General features: G+C 45.2%; 1 protein-coding gene across 4 annotated transcripts in view; it reads right to left on the reverse strand.

Moving 5' to 3' along the window:
* The window catches only part of LOC123754009 (alkaline phosphatase), an 818,565-nt gene that overhangs the window by 173,270 nt on the left and 628,618 nt on the right, over positions 1 to 16,677 (reverse strand). For all 4 annotated transcript variants that reach the window (XM_069306635.1, XM_069306639.1, XM_045736099.2 and 1 more), the window contains exon 3: positions 13,791 to 13,965. In XM_069306635.1, the coding sequence (XP_069162736.1) occupies positions 13,791 to 13,965 (175 nt within the window). The remainder of the gene's footprint in view (positions 1 to 13,790; positions 13,966 to 16,677) is intronic.

A 16,677-nucleotide genomic window follows, 5' to 3' on the forward strand; every position in this document is an offset into this window, starting at 1 on the left:
TAGTTACAAAAATAAGACAGGAAAATGACGGTTAGGTAGACTGTATTTTTCCAAGATTGTCAAAAAGCATTTGACACTGATCCTCATGATGAAAGACTGGTTGGTATACAAGATGGATATGCAGGCTGGGATAACTGGGTAAACACTGACCTGGATAAGGAAGTAACTGGATAAAAAAAATCTCCCTTATCCAAAACGATCCAAACGTTCCGGTCATAACCCGTCAAACACACACCGAAACTACGACGTTGGTGCAACGTTCGAACAAGTTTTAACACCTCCTAACCAGTTATAACAATCAATATAGCAAGTTGTAACAACGTTCTAATACGTCATAAACACGTTAAGCCAAGATGTAACAGCTTTATTACAAGTTGTAACAAGCGGAAAATAGAGACAGTTTCGGTTTGTGTTTCCAGAGAAATGATCTCTCCAGAGAGAGAAAGATTTGTGATCTCCCTCTGGAATAGGGAGTAATGAGGAATGAGTAGTGAGTACTCTCAAGTACAATGAAAGGACTCGTTTCTCTCAATGTTTGCTGACGATGCTAAAATGTGTAGAAGGATTAATACAGAGGATGATAACAAGAGATTATACAAGATAACCTGGATAAACTGTAGGAGTTGGTTCAAAAATGGATATTAGAATTTAACTCAAGCAAATGTAAAATAATGAAAATAGGTGAAAGGAACAGAAGGTAAGGTACCAATTTGGAAGTTATATCTTTCAGGAATCGGGACGTGAGAAAGATCTGGAGGTTGATGTCACGCCAGACCTGTCTCATGAAGCCCATATCAAAAGGATATCATAAGTGGGATATGCTAGGCTGGCAAACATAAGAACTGCCTTTAAAAACTTGTGTAAGGAATCATTCAGAACCTTGTATATCACGTATGTCAGACCAATACTGGAGTGTGGGGCTCCAAGCTGGAGTCCCTGTTTAGTTAAACTCACGACGAAGTTAGAAAAAGTTCAGAGGTATCCCACAAGACTAGTTCCTGAGCTGAGAGGTATGAGCTCTGAGGAGAAACTGCTAGAATTAAACCTCACGTCACTGAAAAACAGAAGAATTAAGGGAGATATGATTACCACCTACAAAATTCTCAGAGGAATTGACATGATGGAAAAAAGATAAAACTATTTAGCACGGGTAGTACAGGAACAAGAGGACAAAGGTGGAAACCTAGTATCCAAATGAGCCACGGAGACGTTTAAAAGAACTTTTTCAGTGTTAGGACAGGTTATGGAATGCACTAGCAAGTGATATGGTAGAAGACGCCTCCATACAGTTTTAAGTATAGATATGATAAAACCCAGTAGGCTCACGAACCTGTACACCAGTTGATTGCTGATTGAGAGGCGGGAGCAAAGAGCCAGAGCTCAACCCCCGCAAGCACAACTAGACGAGTACACACACACACCCAGCCAGTGTAAGGAGCTGTACACAGGTAGAGGAAACAGTAGACCTGAAGTACAATACACACTGAGGAAGACAAGTCCTTTCCACAATCAAATATGATGAAAAAATATATACAAGAGCGAACCTAACACCAGAGGAATACAAACACAATAACATCAGTGGTGTCAGCGGAAGTGGCGAGCATAAGCAAAGCTTTCAGGCACCTGGACATGTTGGTTTACAGAGCACTGTTCTCTACGTATGTGAGACCAGTAATAGATTATGCAGCCTTAAAAAAACACGCATGAAAGCTCTGGGCACCCAGGCAAGTCTCTGAAGAAAGGAAATATTTCCTCAAGCATGATAATTGAGATTCAGATTCATTCCATACCCAATTTCAGAAGACATAATTGACGCCGGAAGTGAGGCACTGTAACCGGTAGACGACCTCCTGGGGGTCAGGAGTACAACCCAGCGGGTTTTCTTCCTATTGGGGAGTGTTGTACATGCTGCTATGGCGGTGTGTCCACTCACAAGATGAGTGGCGCTGCCCAATACTGTCACTATGGCGGTGTGTCCACTCACAAGATGAGTGGCGCGGCCTAATAAACTCGCCCCTCGGGGCAAAATTTAAAAATTTTAAAACTGTAACCGGAATGTGTGAAAACGGCGGACCTTAATTGTTCCGTCGATATTTGTCATTATATCTAAACAAATATTCACAGGAATTTTCCACTTCACAAAATAGTAGTTCACAATTTCCCAGACGAAAAGACTGCAGTTAAACTGGTGTAGATCGCCAAGTAGTTAAGACGGACACCCAGCAGGGAGCAGAGCAACACAGCCGCTCCATAATATCACCTCCCAGATATTTTTCTTCAGCATGAGGACACATGATCTCATTAATACAAACAAACCACTGCACAAACATGTAAGGCGAGACGCCATGTGCAGTAATGTAAACACGATGGCCACGCGGGGGGGGGGGGGGAGGGGGGGAGGGGGGGGAGGGGGGGGGAGAGAGAGAGAGAGAGAGAGAGAGAGAGAGAGAGAGAGAGAGAGAGAGAGAGAGAGAGAGAGAGAGAGAGAGAGAGAGAGAGAGAGAGAGAGAGAGAGAGAGAGAGAGAGAGGGAGGGAGAAGGAGAGAGGGGGAGAGAGGGGGGGGGAGGGAGAGAGGGAGAGAGAGAGAGAGAGAGAGAGAGAGAGAGAGAGAGAGAGAGAGAGAGAGAGAGAGAGAGAGAGAGAGAGAGAGAGAGAGAGAGAGAGAGAGAGAGAGAAACAAAAATTATCAAGGGGAAAGCGCCAAGCCATTACGACTATATAGCACTTGGAAGGGATCAGGATAAGGATTTGGGATGGGACGGGCGGAAGGAATGGTGTCCAACCACTTGGACGGTCGGGGATTGAACGCCGACCTGCATAAAGCGAAACATCAGCTCACAACCGAGTATCTACGATTAATCCCCCGCGACAAAACTGAAGCGTTTGGGCAACATTTCCTTTGACTGGTTGCCTCTGTTCACCTAGCAGTAAATACCTGGTCTGTCTTAGTGTCCACAGCCATTGCTTCCACTTTAAGATAAGTAACAACCAGGTGTTCTAATTTTTTATCATTATTTTTAAAATAACATATATATAATTTTTTTTATATAAAACACTAAGACTCACTCGTAACATTAATTCACAAACAACATAACAGAGCTACTTCAGGAACATAGAACAAAATTGTTATACAAAACATGTGATGAACAGGTACCACGCCATCAGAAGGCCAAATTACAGTAAGCATGAGGTTACACATTCCATACACTCCAAGTTCTAATACAAAAACCTTTGTAACTGATACACAATTTACCTACCAAGAAACCATGTAACTAATACATCTTGGTACAGATGTTCTCAACACACACGAGGACATCAAACCATCCTTCATACAAGGATACAAAGTGTACGTACATCCCTCGATAAACAGGAAACAATATCAACAAACACAAAGCCATATAGGAACAAACACAAAGCTATATAGAAACAAACACATAGCCATATAGGAACAAACACAAAGCTATATAGAAACAAACACAAAGCCATATAGGAACAAACACATAGCCATACAGGAACAAACACAAAGCCATATAGGAACAAACACAAAGCCATATAGAAACAAACACAAAGCCATATAGGAACAAACACATAGCCATATAGAAACAAACACAAAGCCATATAGAAACAAACACAAAGCCATATAGGAACAAACACATAGCCATATAGAAACAAACACAAAGCCATATAGGAACAAACACACAGCCATATAGGAACAAACACATAGCCATACAGGAACAAACACAAAGCTATATAGGAACAAACACAAAGCCATATAGGAACAAACACAAAGCCATATAGGAACAAACACAAAGCCATATAGGAACAAACACAAAGCCATATAGGAACAAACACAAAGCCATATAGGAACAAACACAAAGCCATATAGGAACAAACACAAAGCCATATAGGAACAAACACATAGCCATATAGGAACAAACACATAGCCATATAGGAACAAACACATAGCCATATAGGAACAAACACAAAGCCATATAGGAACAAACACAAAGCCATATAGGAACAAACACAAAGCCATATAGGAACAAACACAAAGCCATATAGGAACAAACACATAGCCATATAGGAACAAACACATAGCCATATAGGAACAAACACATAGCCATATAGGAACAAACACATAGCCATACAGGAAGAAACACAAAGCCATATAGGAACAAACACAAAGCCATACAGGAACAAACACTAGTACATAAGGAGCCACAAAGCCACCAACTTATATATAACAACGAAAACCCACAATATACCAAGTACACTTAAGGTTCAACCCATTAAGGTTCGTTATTCAACGTTACAGTCACAGATATGAAAGGAACAGACAAACACAGAAACATTTAAAATTTTACATAAAACAGAATTATAATCCTCAGTCATGAGAACTGAGGACTCCCATCCTCAGCCCTTCACCTACATTCATCACACTGCGCTGTGAACTGAGGACTCCCATCCTCAGCCCTTCACCTACATTCATCACACTGGGCTGTGAACTGAGGACTCCCATCCTCAGCCCTTCACCTACATTCATCACACTGGGCTGTGAACTGAGGACTCCCATCCTCAGCCCTTCACCTACATTCATCACACTGGGCTGTGAACTGAGGACTCCCATCCTCAGCCCTTCACCTACATTCATCACACTGGGCTGTGAACTGAGGACTCCCATCCTCAGCCCTTCACCTACATTCATCACACTGGGCTGTGAACTGAGGACTCCCATCCTCAGCCCTTCACCTACATTCATCACACTGCGCTGTGAACTGAGGACTCCCATCCTCAGCCCTTCACCTACATTCATCACACTGCGCTGTGAACTGAGGACTCCCATCCTCAGCCCTTCACCTACATTCATCACACTGGGCTGTGAACTGAGGACTCCCATCCTCAGCCCTTCACCTACACTCATCACACTGCGCTGTGAACCACCAAATGGCAAAAGGTGATTTCCACTTCAGATGGAAAATGTGATCAACTAGGTAGTTTGGAGGAGTTAATATGTTCCATTCCAAGTATTGGTAGATGGGGGGGTTTTAAAGTGTAGGAAAATGGACTTTTTGTGACAGTCTTATGGTATAATTTAAGAATTCACCAGTATCTTCCATCTTACTGATATAGGTCTTATGGGCGACGGACAGACAGGAAATGCCACCAGACGCAGAGGGAACTACTGTCCAAGGAAACGACCGCCTGGCCAATTCTAAGATATTTTGCTTACGTTGCTAGAAATAATGAGAGTATACCCGTCAATAACAACAGGGTACACAGCATACCCCACCAAGGTCAGCACACGTATTGGACAGGTACATCCCTCGAGTTGACAGTTTACCTTTAGATATCATAAATTGTCCGCCCTTAATTACAAGTACCATATTATCTCTCACACACATTTATTTAATAACAATGAAATCCAAATATTGATTCCATTGCAGACGCAAGTGAAAATATATGAGCGTTGGTCTCAGAACACGATCACAAAGTATTCGCTATGATTCTTTATTTGTCATTAGGACAAATAATAAAAAAAACTCCATTATCAATATTCTTGAGAACGTTGATAATATTGTAACACACACAACAGACTGACCAACAACAACAATAATAATATTAACAATAATGGGGTAATGCTAAGTAGTGTGAGAGCGTGAGATAAGGAAGCTGCCCCGACATGAGAGAGGATGACTCAGGCCAGTGTGTGTGTGTGTGTGTTCAAGATGTTGCTGAAACCAGTGCACGCCACCACTGGTGTGTGTGGCCGTCTCCTGTGACACCTCGGTCTTGGTCCCCCACCCCACCCCCCATCCCTCCGCACCCCCTCCTACATTACCCCCCCCCCCCCCTCTCTCTCTCTCTCTCTCTCTCTCTCTCTCTCTCTCTCTCTCACACAATTTGTAGTTAAATGGAATGCATTAGGCAGTGATATGGCGGAGGGTGACTCCATACGCAGTTTCAAATGTAGATATGATAGAGCCCAGTAGGCTCAGGAACCTGTACACCTGTTGATTGACAGTTGAGAGGCGGGCCGAAAGAGCAGTGCTTAATCCCCGCAAGCACAACTAGTTGAATACAAGTAGATGAATACACGCACACACGAAGCCTTCAGAGCACTGAACACTACCTAATGAGACCAGTAGTTGAACGAGGTGTTAAACATATCAACACGAAGTAGAACACGAAACAGTAGATAAAAATTGGTTAAATTTAGATTTATGTATTTTCGTAAATACTGGATTGGAAATAGTTGTTGATTTCTGGAACAAATTACCGAAGTAACATAATAATAACAGACGTAAAAATCACTGGATTGTTTCAAGCGTAGGCGTGACAAACAGTAAATTGTACTGAGAAGGTTACAATACGAGAAAAGGCTTTTGAAGATACATAATATGGTCGTATTAACATATTAAAAGATACATAATTCCCCTTGTCTGGGACAAGAAATTAGGCTTATCGAGACCCCCCCCCCCTGCCTCACCTAGGCCTACTACTGACCTTCCCCAAGATGCAACCCACAACAATTACATAAGTCACAAGTAACTATTTACTGTTAGGCGAACAGAAGCACCTGGTGAAATGAAACGTCTGCAACTGTTTCTGTCCTGCCGGGGAATTGAACCCGTGTTCATCGGTTGTGAGTCGAGGACGTAGACCACTGTGATGCTGCCCGCTAAATCATGTAAGGGTCAAATGTAACGTGTCATCTTCCTGTGCCCGCTGGACCACACATAAATACATTTGTAACAAAGAATATATATATATATATATATATATATATATATATATATATATATATATATATATATATATATATATATATATATATATATATATTGGGGGGGGAGTTTTAGCAATATTACTGTACGGGCCCTAAGCCTGTTGCTGCCCACTCAGTGTTACTCATATCTGTCACATGCGGTGGGTGAGTGTGACTCATATGTTGACTTCAGTAACGTTATGCCCAATGCCCAATATGTTTAACACACGCTTCAGCGCTGTGAAATTTCGGTGGAAATTTAATTTTCTTTATAATGCAGCATTGTTTTAGATAATGTTACAGTGGTCTGTACATTATCTTCTTCTGCAACCTTTATGTATATTTCCATGCACAAAGGCATCCAAATCTGATATATGTAATTATTTTGTTTAAGTGTGAGCACTTGAGATCACTAAGAGACGTCTCCCAGTTTAAGTGTGAGCACTTGAGATCACTAAGAGACGTCTCCCAGTTTAAGTGTGAGCACTTGAGATCACTAAGAGACGTCTCCCAGTTTAAGTGTGAGCACTTGAGATCACTAAGAGACGTCTCCCAGTTTAAGTGTGAGCACTTGAGATCACTATGAGACGTCTCCCAGTTTAAGTGTGAGCACTTGAGATCACTAAGAGACGTCTCCCAGTTCCAGCATCAAATCATCTCCTGGTTCCCATGGTAACCTCAACATATTGGCCACCAAGAGAAAGCAGAATTTGACTTAAAATTCATAAAATATGATGAATTCAACCCGGTTTTCCAGCAAATACTCAGTACTGCACACAGCGGCGCGGTGTTCTCAGCACCAGAGCACATCGTTCACCTGTATAACAGCGGCGCGGTGTTCTCAGCACCAGAGCACATCGTTCAGCTGTATAACAGCGGCGCGGTGTTCTCAGCACCAGAGCACATCGTTCACCTGTATAACAGCGGCGCGGTGTTCTCAGCACCAGAGCACATCGTTCACCTGTATAACAGCGGCGCGGTGTTCTCAGCACCAGAGCACATCGTTCACCTGTATAACAGCGGCGCGGTGTTCTCAGCACCAGAGCACATCGTTCACCTGTATAACAGCGGCGCGGTGTTCTCAGCACCAGAGCACATCGTTCACCTGTATAACAGCGGCGCGGTGTTCTCAGCACCAGAACACATCGTTCAGCTGTATAACAGCGGCGCGGTGTTCTCAGCACCAGAGCACATCGTTCACCTGTATAACAGCGGCGCGGTGTTCTCAGCACCAGAGCACATCGTTCACCTGTATAACAGCGGCGCGGTGTTCTCAGCACCAGAGCACATCGTTCACCTGTATAACAGCGGCGCGGTGTTCTCAGCACCAGAACACATCGTTCAGCTGTATAACAGCGGCGCGGTGTTCTCAGCACCAGAACACATCGTTCAGCTGTATAACAGCGGCGCGGTGTTCTCAGCACCAGAGCACATCGTTCACCTGTATAACAGCGGCGCGGTGTTCTCAGCACCAGAGCACATCGTTCACCTGTATAACAGCGGCGCGGTGTTCTCAGCACCAGAGCACATCGTTCACCTGTATAACAGCGGCGCGGTGTTCTCAGCACCAGAGCACATCGTTCACCTGTATAACAGCGGCGCGGTGTTCTCAGCACCAGAGCACATCGTTCACCTGTATAACAGCGGCGCGGTGTTCTCAGCACCAGAGCACATCGTTCACCTGTATAACAGCGGCGCGGTGTTCTCAGCACCAGAGCACATCGTTCACCTGTATAACAGCGGCGCGGTGTTCTCAGCACCAGAGCACATCGTTCACGTGTATAACAATCAAGATGCAATTGAATTTGAAAGCCTTTCATGTAGACGACGATTGTGCTTCATATTTTGTTATGAAGCGTGTCATGCTGGTGTTTATTGGTAGCGTGTGTTGTGTATGTTGTGTGGCACTGTTGTGTGGCACTGTTGTTGTGTGGCACTGTTGTGTATGTTGTGTGGCACTGTTGTGTGGCACTGTTGTGTATGTTGTGTGGCACTGTTGTGTTGTGTGGCACTTGTTGTGTTGTGTGGCACTGTTGTGTGGCACTGTTGTTGTGTGGCACTGTTGTTGTGTGGCACTGTTGTTGTGTTGTGTGGCACTGTTGTGTGGCACTGTTGTGTTGTGTGGCACTGTTGTTGTGTGGCACTGTTGTGTATGTTGTGTGGCACTGTTGTTGTGTGGCACTGTTGTGTTGTGTGGCACTATTGTTGTGGCACTGTTGTGTGGCACTGTTGTGTTGTGTGGCACTTGTTGTGTGGCACTGTTGTGTTGTGTGGCACTGTTGTTGTGTGGCACTGTTGTTGTGTGGCACTGTTGTTGTGTGGCACTGTTGTTGTGTGGCACTGTTGTGTATGTTGTGTGGCACTGTTGTGTATGTTGTGTGGCACTGTTGTTGTGTGGCACTGTTGTGTATGTTGTGTGGCACTTGTGTGGCACTGTTGTGTTGTGTGGCACTGTTGTTGTGTTGTGTGGCACTGCTATTGTGTTGTGTGGTACTGTTGTTGTGTGGCACTGTTGTGTGGCACTGTTGTTGTGTGGCACTGTTGTGTTGTGTGGCACTGTTGTGTTGTGTGGCACTGTTGTTGTGTGGCACTGTTGTGTGGCACTGTTGTTGTGTGGCACTGTTGTGTATGTTGTGTGGCACTGTTGTGTTGTGTGACACTTGTTGTGTGGCACTGTTGTTGTGTGGCACTGTTGTGTTGTGTGGCACTGTTGTTGTGTGGCACTGTTGTGTTGTGTGGCACTGTTGTTGTGTGGCACTGTTGTGTATGTTGTGTGGCACTGTTGTTGTATGGCACTGTTGTTGTGTGGCATTGTTGTGTTGTGTGGCACTGATGTGTTTTGTGGCACTGTTGTTGTGTGGCACTGTTGTGTGTGTTGTGTGGCACTGTTGTGTTGTGTGGCACTGTTGTGTTGTGTGGAACTGTTGTTGTGTTGTGTGGCATTGTTGTGTGGCACTGTTGTGTTGTGTGGCACTGTTGTGTTGTGTGGAACTGTTGTTGTGTTGTGTGGCATTGTTGTGTGGCACTGTTGTGTTGTGTGGCACTGTTGTGTGTGTTGTGTGGCACTGTTGTGTTGTGTGGCACTGTTGTGTTGTGTGGCACTGTTGTTTGCCACGTTTAACATAGTTGTTAGTAACATGTGACGCCGTCATCTGTGAGGTGACACGTCTGCGTTAAGCGTGACAGTGTTGTCAGTGACGTAACGCTAATCTTTGTAACTTATATGTCGTATAAGTAACGAAATACTAGTAGACTGTGGTTTACAGAACAAGGGTGACGGTTGAGGGGAGGGGGGGGGGACGGTATACGGACGGCCGGACGGGCGAACAAGTACTCGCTCAAATTAATTACTCTCCAAAATTACGGTCGCTTGGAACTGTGTTCGCTGAAGAAGTTTGGTTGTTCACAGGTGACTCCCTGCTGCCTGGAGCTCACTAAGCCTGTTGGGCCACGGTGAACGAGGCTCCGTGTACAGCCTCTCACCTCTCACTCAGCCGAGTGGCACCTTTCTCACTCAGCCGAGTGGCACCTCTCTCTCACTCACATGTTTCCAAGATCGCGAACTGGTTTTTTTCGATGTAAACAAAGCCATCATACTTGTTGAAAGATGTACAGGTTTCGTATATGGTTGCGTAAATGCTTGATGAATCCTGGCTGGGAGCTTTTGCACCTTTGTTTTCTTAGTGTGTAAAGGGTTGCTACAGAGGTGCAAGGTCAGGGACTTGTGTATACTCATTCAGGGACTGAATGATGCTGTGTATTTACTATTTGTATCTGCAGAATCGAGCTATTGCTCTTGGTCCCCGCCTATCTAACCAATTATTTTTTCCTCTATTATGTCTATTACATATATTTCTCTCTAACACACGCGCACATACATACAAACTACACACAGTTTCAAGTGTAGATATGATAGAGCCCAATAGGCTCAGGAACCTGTACACTTGTTGATTGACGGTTGAGAGGTGGGACCAAAGAGCCAGAGCTCATCCCCCGCAAGCACAATTAGGTGAGTACATCCCCAGGAAGCAGCTGTCTAACTCCTAGGTATCTATTTATGCTTGGCGAACTGGTGCATCAGGGCGAAAGAAACTCTGCCCATTTGTTTCCGCCTCCGTCGGGGATCGAACCCGGGTCCACTAGGACTACGGCCGCAGAGCGCAGTCCTTTCAGCCGCTGTGTGTGTGAGATGTGTGTGTGTGTGTGTGTGTGTGTGTGTGTGTGTGTGTGTGTGTGTGTGTGTGTGTGTGTGTGTGTGTGTGTGTGTGTGTGTGTGTGCGCGTGCGTGCGTGCGTGCGTGCGTGCGTGCGTGCGCTCGCTCGCTCGCTTTTCAAGTATGTGATCAGCCCGTTCTCTCTATTTTTCCACTCTGTAAAATACTACTGTTTTACCTAGCCCGGAACATACGAACCCAAGCTGCACATCAGAGCAGCAGGGTATTTGATGACTCCACGTTTCGCGAGGAAGAAATTAACTTCCCCAAACAGGGACATTTACCGACCGGAGAGAGAGATCAAAGGCCGGTCCTGCGCTATGCTTCTTTAAGGGCTACAGAACACAAGTAGAGAAACAGATCACTACTAACAAAACGCGGAAGGTAAAATTACTTGATACAACAGACGAAAACTAACTGAGACAACACATCACTGTCAACAAAGGCCAGAGGAGAAGACCCAACAGCTAGTCCCCTTGTCATCTAGAATTAGGCGAATATTCAGAAAATAGAATTCGAGTAACCACTAGACGCCAGCAACCATGACAGAGTTGGAGAGGACAGTGGAGGCAAGGGAGGAGGGTAAACACAGGCACGGGCTATGAAAGGCACGACATAAAAGCAGGCAAGAGAGCAAGAGACTATGTTGAAGGCCACGTCAGAAAATGAATCTGAGGAGAATGACCCGAAATAAGATCAAGGGATATGTAGCGTATAGATGTAGAGAAACCAAGAATACATTTATTCTATTGAGGAAGAAAGTGGACGAGAAGGGGGCAGAATGACCTCATGGTTGGTTTAACACAGAGCAACGGACGGCAGGGCCAGGAAAAAAATATCGGGGACAAAAAAGAGAACAGGAATAGTTGAAAATAACCAAAAAGAGCACACAAGTAAAACAAAAAATATGCAACTACATAGCTCCATAAGCACAGGATCAACCCTAGCACAAATAGGCAAATGCAATATTTTTGGTTGAACTTCATACAGGTAAAATTATGAAAGATATCATGAGCACACTGAAAATATACTTCCTTTGGGAACAATGTCAGAGTCATACAGGAGGGAGACAGCGCCTTACGGTAACGACCAATCCGTCAAAAATGCGCCGTACTAGTAATAATTAAAGCATCGGAATACTGACTTTTTTATTCATCAAGTTCGATGGGTTAATTCGGGTGCTTTGGTTCGTATGTTAGGCAATACAGTTACTTTTTTTACGTAGTGGCAAAGAACGGGTTGGATTAGCGTTGTCTTGTGCAGCAGGACCCAGGTGGGGCCTCGCCAACCTTCCCGGGGACGTGTGGGGGCCAAGCCCAGGCCCCCGATCTCTTAATCTAATCAATTTGTTTCTTACTAGGAAGGTGCTGATGGGTTTTGTCTCATTGTCAGGGAGGAAGGAGCCCGGCCCGTTCTTCCCCAGGGTACCAACCCCCACAAACCCCTCCCCGACCAATCCACCCCTTCCCCCGACCATCCACCCCTTCCCCCACCATCCACCCCTTCCCCCACCATCCACCCCTTCCCCCACCATCCCCCCTTCCCCCACCATCCACCCCTTCCCCCACCATCCACCCCTTCCCCCACCATCCCCCCCTTCCCCCACCATCCACCCGTTTCCCCACCATCCACCCGTTTCCCCACCCATCCACCAACCCCCTCAACCCTGCCCGTCCGGCCATCCATCCTTGGATTCTTCGCGACTATTTCATCCTTTCCCCTTGGCGAGGTTTTGTAAAAATACGATTACCTTTACATGAATTACTGTATGATTTGAAATTAATGAATAATGTATAAAGTACAAGGGTGACCTGTGAATCCACAAGTCTTATTATGTAAAAATAATTATGTAAAATATTGTATAAAGTACCAGGGTGACTTTGTGTGGTGTACTTGGCGTGGGTGGATAGACCGGTGGTGGGTGTGGTGGATGGGTGGTGGATGGGTGGACCGGTGGTGGGCGGGCTTAGGACCGGTGGTGGGCGGGTTTAGGACCGGTGGTGGGAGGGCTTAGGACCAATGGTGGGCGGGTTTAGGACCGATGGTGGGCGGGTTTAGGACCGGTGGTGGGCGGGCTTAGGACCAATGGTGGGCGGGCTTAGGACCGGTGGTGGGCGGGTGGACCAATAAACAAGCCGTAACATCGTGCGAGGAGTTAGTGCAACAAGACACATTTCCCCGCACCAGCAATAACAAATTGCTCAATATCTGTAGTGTAGGATATGGATGGGATTCCTAGGAGTTTTTCTCTCCTGATATATTCTATCCTCGCCCAGCTGGGACGCCACCTGCCAGTCCACGCTCCCAGCTGGGACGCCAGCTGCCAGTCCACACTCCCAGCTGGGACGCCAGCTGCCAGTCCACGCTCCCAGGTGGGACGCCAGGTGGGACGCCAGCTGCCACTCCACGCTCCCAGCTGGGACGCCAGCTGCCAGTCCACACTCCCAGCTGGGACGCCAGCTGCCAGTCCACGCTCCCAGCTGGGACGCCAGCTGCCAGTCCACGCTCCCAGCTGGGACGCCAGCTGCCAGTCCACACTCCCAGCTGGGACGCCAGCTGCCAGTCCACGCTCCCAGCTGGGACGCCAGCTGCCAGTCCAATAATCGGAAAAGACAAATTCGTGTTTTTGCCCTCCCCCCTCCGTTACCCCCAACCGTGAACTCGGGAACATGTGGTAGATCGAGGTACTCACCGTGTCATCACACAGCCATGTGGTAGTTCGAGGTACTCACCGTGTCATCACACCCATGTGGCAGTTCGAGGTACTCACCGTGTCATCACACAGCCATGTGGTAGTTCGAGGTACTCACCGTGCTTCTGAGCCCAGTCGATGATGGAGGTGACGCCGGCGGTGTAGGAGGACATGCAGTCCTCGAACTTGCCCCTGTGGTCGAGGCCCAGCGTGTTCACGTTGGCCTTCACACCGCACAAGAGCGCCGTCGCGCACGCCGAAGAGTCCCCGATCTGGGCGTCGATGTTGTACGTCTGTGGGACCAAAGAGAGACGTGGTTACACACCTGACTGGTACCTTACTACACCACATGTGAGACGTTACACATGTGGCTTTTATGGTGCTACAGGCAAGACGTGACACATGTTCATTTGGATGAAGTTAAACAACAGGACTTAAGGTTTACATACTCAACCGGTTAATGCTTCATAAGCAAGCAAATGCCGGTCGGTTAATTATAGAAACACAAGCTGGATAAAATATCCGTATATAGAAATGAAAAATAAATATAGGTTTAAAAACAGTTTTACAAAACAATATATTCTTAAATTTCTGGATCAAGTTTATATAAGCTGTGTGATTGGTGAACAATAAACCCAATTTACACAGTTTATTTATTTAGATATTTTTCCCTAATAAGATTTTGTATATATTCTCATTTGTGAATATTTTAGAATTTTTTTTAGGAAGTGTGAATCTACAGTATGGCTCCGACTGTCTTAATTAAGCAAAGGGGACTGGTAACACAGCGCCATAAACATCACGCTAATGGAGTTGTGTTGATATTGGTCAAGAAACCATTAGACGCTGTAGCCTGGAAGCCTTCCTCGGGTGAATGAGCATCTATAGAATTACCAGCAAGCATTTGAAGCACCTAATTATACGCAACATTATATTATACACACTCCACCCTCCTCCTCCGCCACAACCTACCACCTGCCCATCCCCTTCTCCCCCCCCGCAATCCTATCATTCCCCCCCCCACTAACCACTTAACCACCACCCCCAACCAATCACATGAGGAACCTTCACCCTCCCCCCCCCCCCTACCCCACAAGCTATTCAACACTCCCTTCCGCAAGTTCCACAACATTTCCAATATTGTTTACCAAATATGTACCAGGCAATTGAGGTTTAGTTTAAACAAATTTAATGCTTATGAATGAAAGGAGTTTGTGCCAAGTGAGCATTAAATTTCCGATTGAATAGGGCCCACGAACTCCATAGTTGGCGTTCGTGGGTCCTCTGTGCTCTCTGGAACACACTTTATATATTTTTTATTTATAAATAATTACTGTTACTAATTATTTTAGCAACTATTTATAAATAGTTACAAAGGATGAAAAATTACGTGTGTGTCGTCTTAAAGGCTTTGGTCGCCGGAGGAAGAGGAAGTCAATGAGAAAGAGCGAGAGAAGAGCAAATTTATCCTTCATTTTTGGGAATACACCATCGGGGTTGAGTTGCGAAGGACTCGTACCAAGAACAGGAATTTCGGTGAAAATCCTTATATATGACTAGACCTTCAGTGGAATTAACACATCCCAACAAACAACGTAACCACAACGGATTTTTACGTTGTAACGTTAAATAAAAAATGGTAAAAGTTACGTTTTTAATTATATATTTTTTTCTTCCTGAGAGAATAATTATATACGAGGAGCTAATGATTCACTGCATCACAAGCGCAATTTCACCGCCGCCGTTCTCATTGGGTCACTTAAATTGACACGTTTGTTGTTGTTTTAGATTTAGCTACTGAGTTCACTATAGCTACTACGGGTTCACTATAGCCCGTCCATGTAGCACGGGCTATAGTGAACCCGTAATTGAGTTCGGTTATTTGCAATAACCTTGTTGCTATGATATTTGGGTCAAAGATTTAAATGGAGGTGGGGTTTCCTCCTTTTTTCCCTGTTTCTTTTCCGCTTCTGTTTTAGCGCATTGGTTTAGTCTTGTATTTAATATCATTATCTTGGTGGCGGATATAGATGCACAGTGTTCACTAGTGTGTCCCATTCTTCAACTGCTTTTCTAATCATTGTAGTCGCTGAGGAATTTGCATCTAATGCAGCTGCTGTCGTTGGATTAAGGTTGAGTTTGATGTGCAGGGTTTCCGTTGCTTCACATTGCAATCCACACGAGAGGGTCAGGTACAGGGCTTTGGGATTATGGAAGACCTGGTACAGTTAGGCCATGAAGCTCGCCCCGCCCACTGAAGCAGTCATGATGGTGTAGAACCAGTCGCTGTGACCACATTATACTGAGAGACAATGGAAGCTGTGTAGTGACGACCATTGTATTAATAATGTGACATTCATATTAGCTCCGTTGCACAGTGTATGAATAATCTGTTGTTGTATATATTATAGTGATATCTTTCACATTACAGAGTGACTGGCCGTATATACTGATGATGGCGAGAACTGTCAGATTATATAATTTAAAGTATTTTATCATCATTCTGATACACACCGATGGTTACGTGTCGAGTGAAGATACATAATATAAAACACTCCAGAGCGCAAATTTTACATAAATTCATCCACGTCCAGTATATTCGTATATACTAGACGTGTTCTTGAGGGACCCTTCATATATGTTAATTATAAGACCTTGAAAGCTAATGATGTTTATTTACATTATCTTCCTCGGGTTATTAATTACTTGACCAGGGATAATTAAGTGCCCAGAACGGGTGGACGGGTGGAAAATATCCTTACTTCTCATATCTGTAGGTTGGGTGACAATAGTAATTGTCTGTTGGTATCAGATATTGACTGGAACTAAATGGGAAATATCCCCAGGTGCAGAGAGAGAGAGAGAGAGAGAGAGAGAGAGAGAGAGAGAGAGAGAGAGAGAGAGAGAGAGAGAGAGAGAGAGAGAGAGAGAGAGAGAGAGAGAGAGAGAGAGAGAGAGAGAAAGAGAGAGAGAAAGAGAGAGAGAACGAGAGAGAGAACGAGAGA

The sequence above is a fragment of the Procambarus clarkii genome, chromosome 6 (assembly GCF_040958095.1).
Source record: "Procambarus clarkii isolate CNS0578487 chromosome 6, FALCON_Pclarkii_2.0, whole genome shotgun sequence".
In the NCBI taxonomy this organism is placed as follows: Eukaryota; Metazoa; Arthropoda; class Malacostraca; order Decapoda; family Cambaridae; genus Procambarus; species Procambarus clarkii.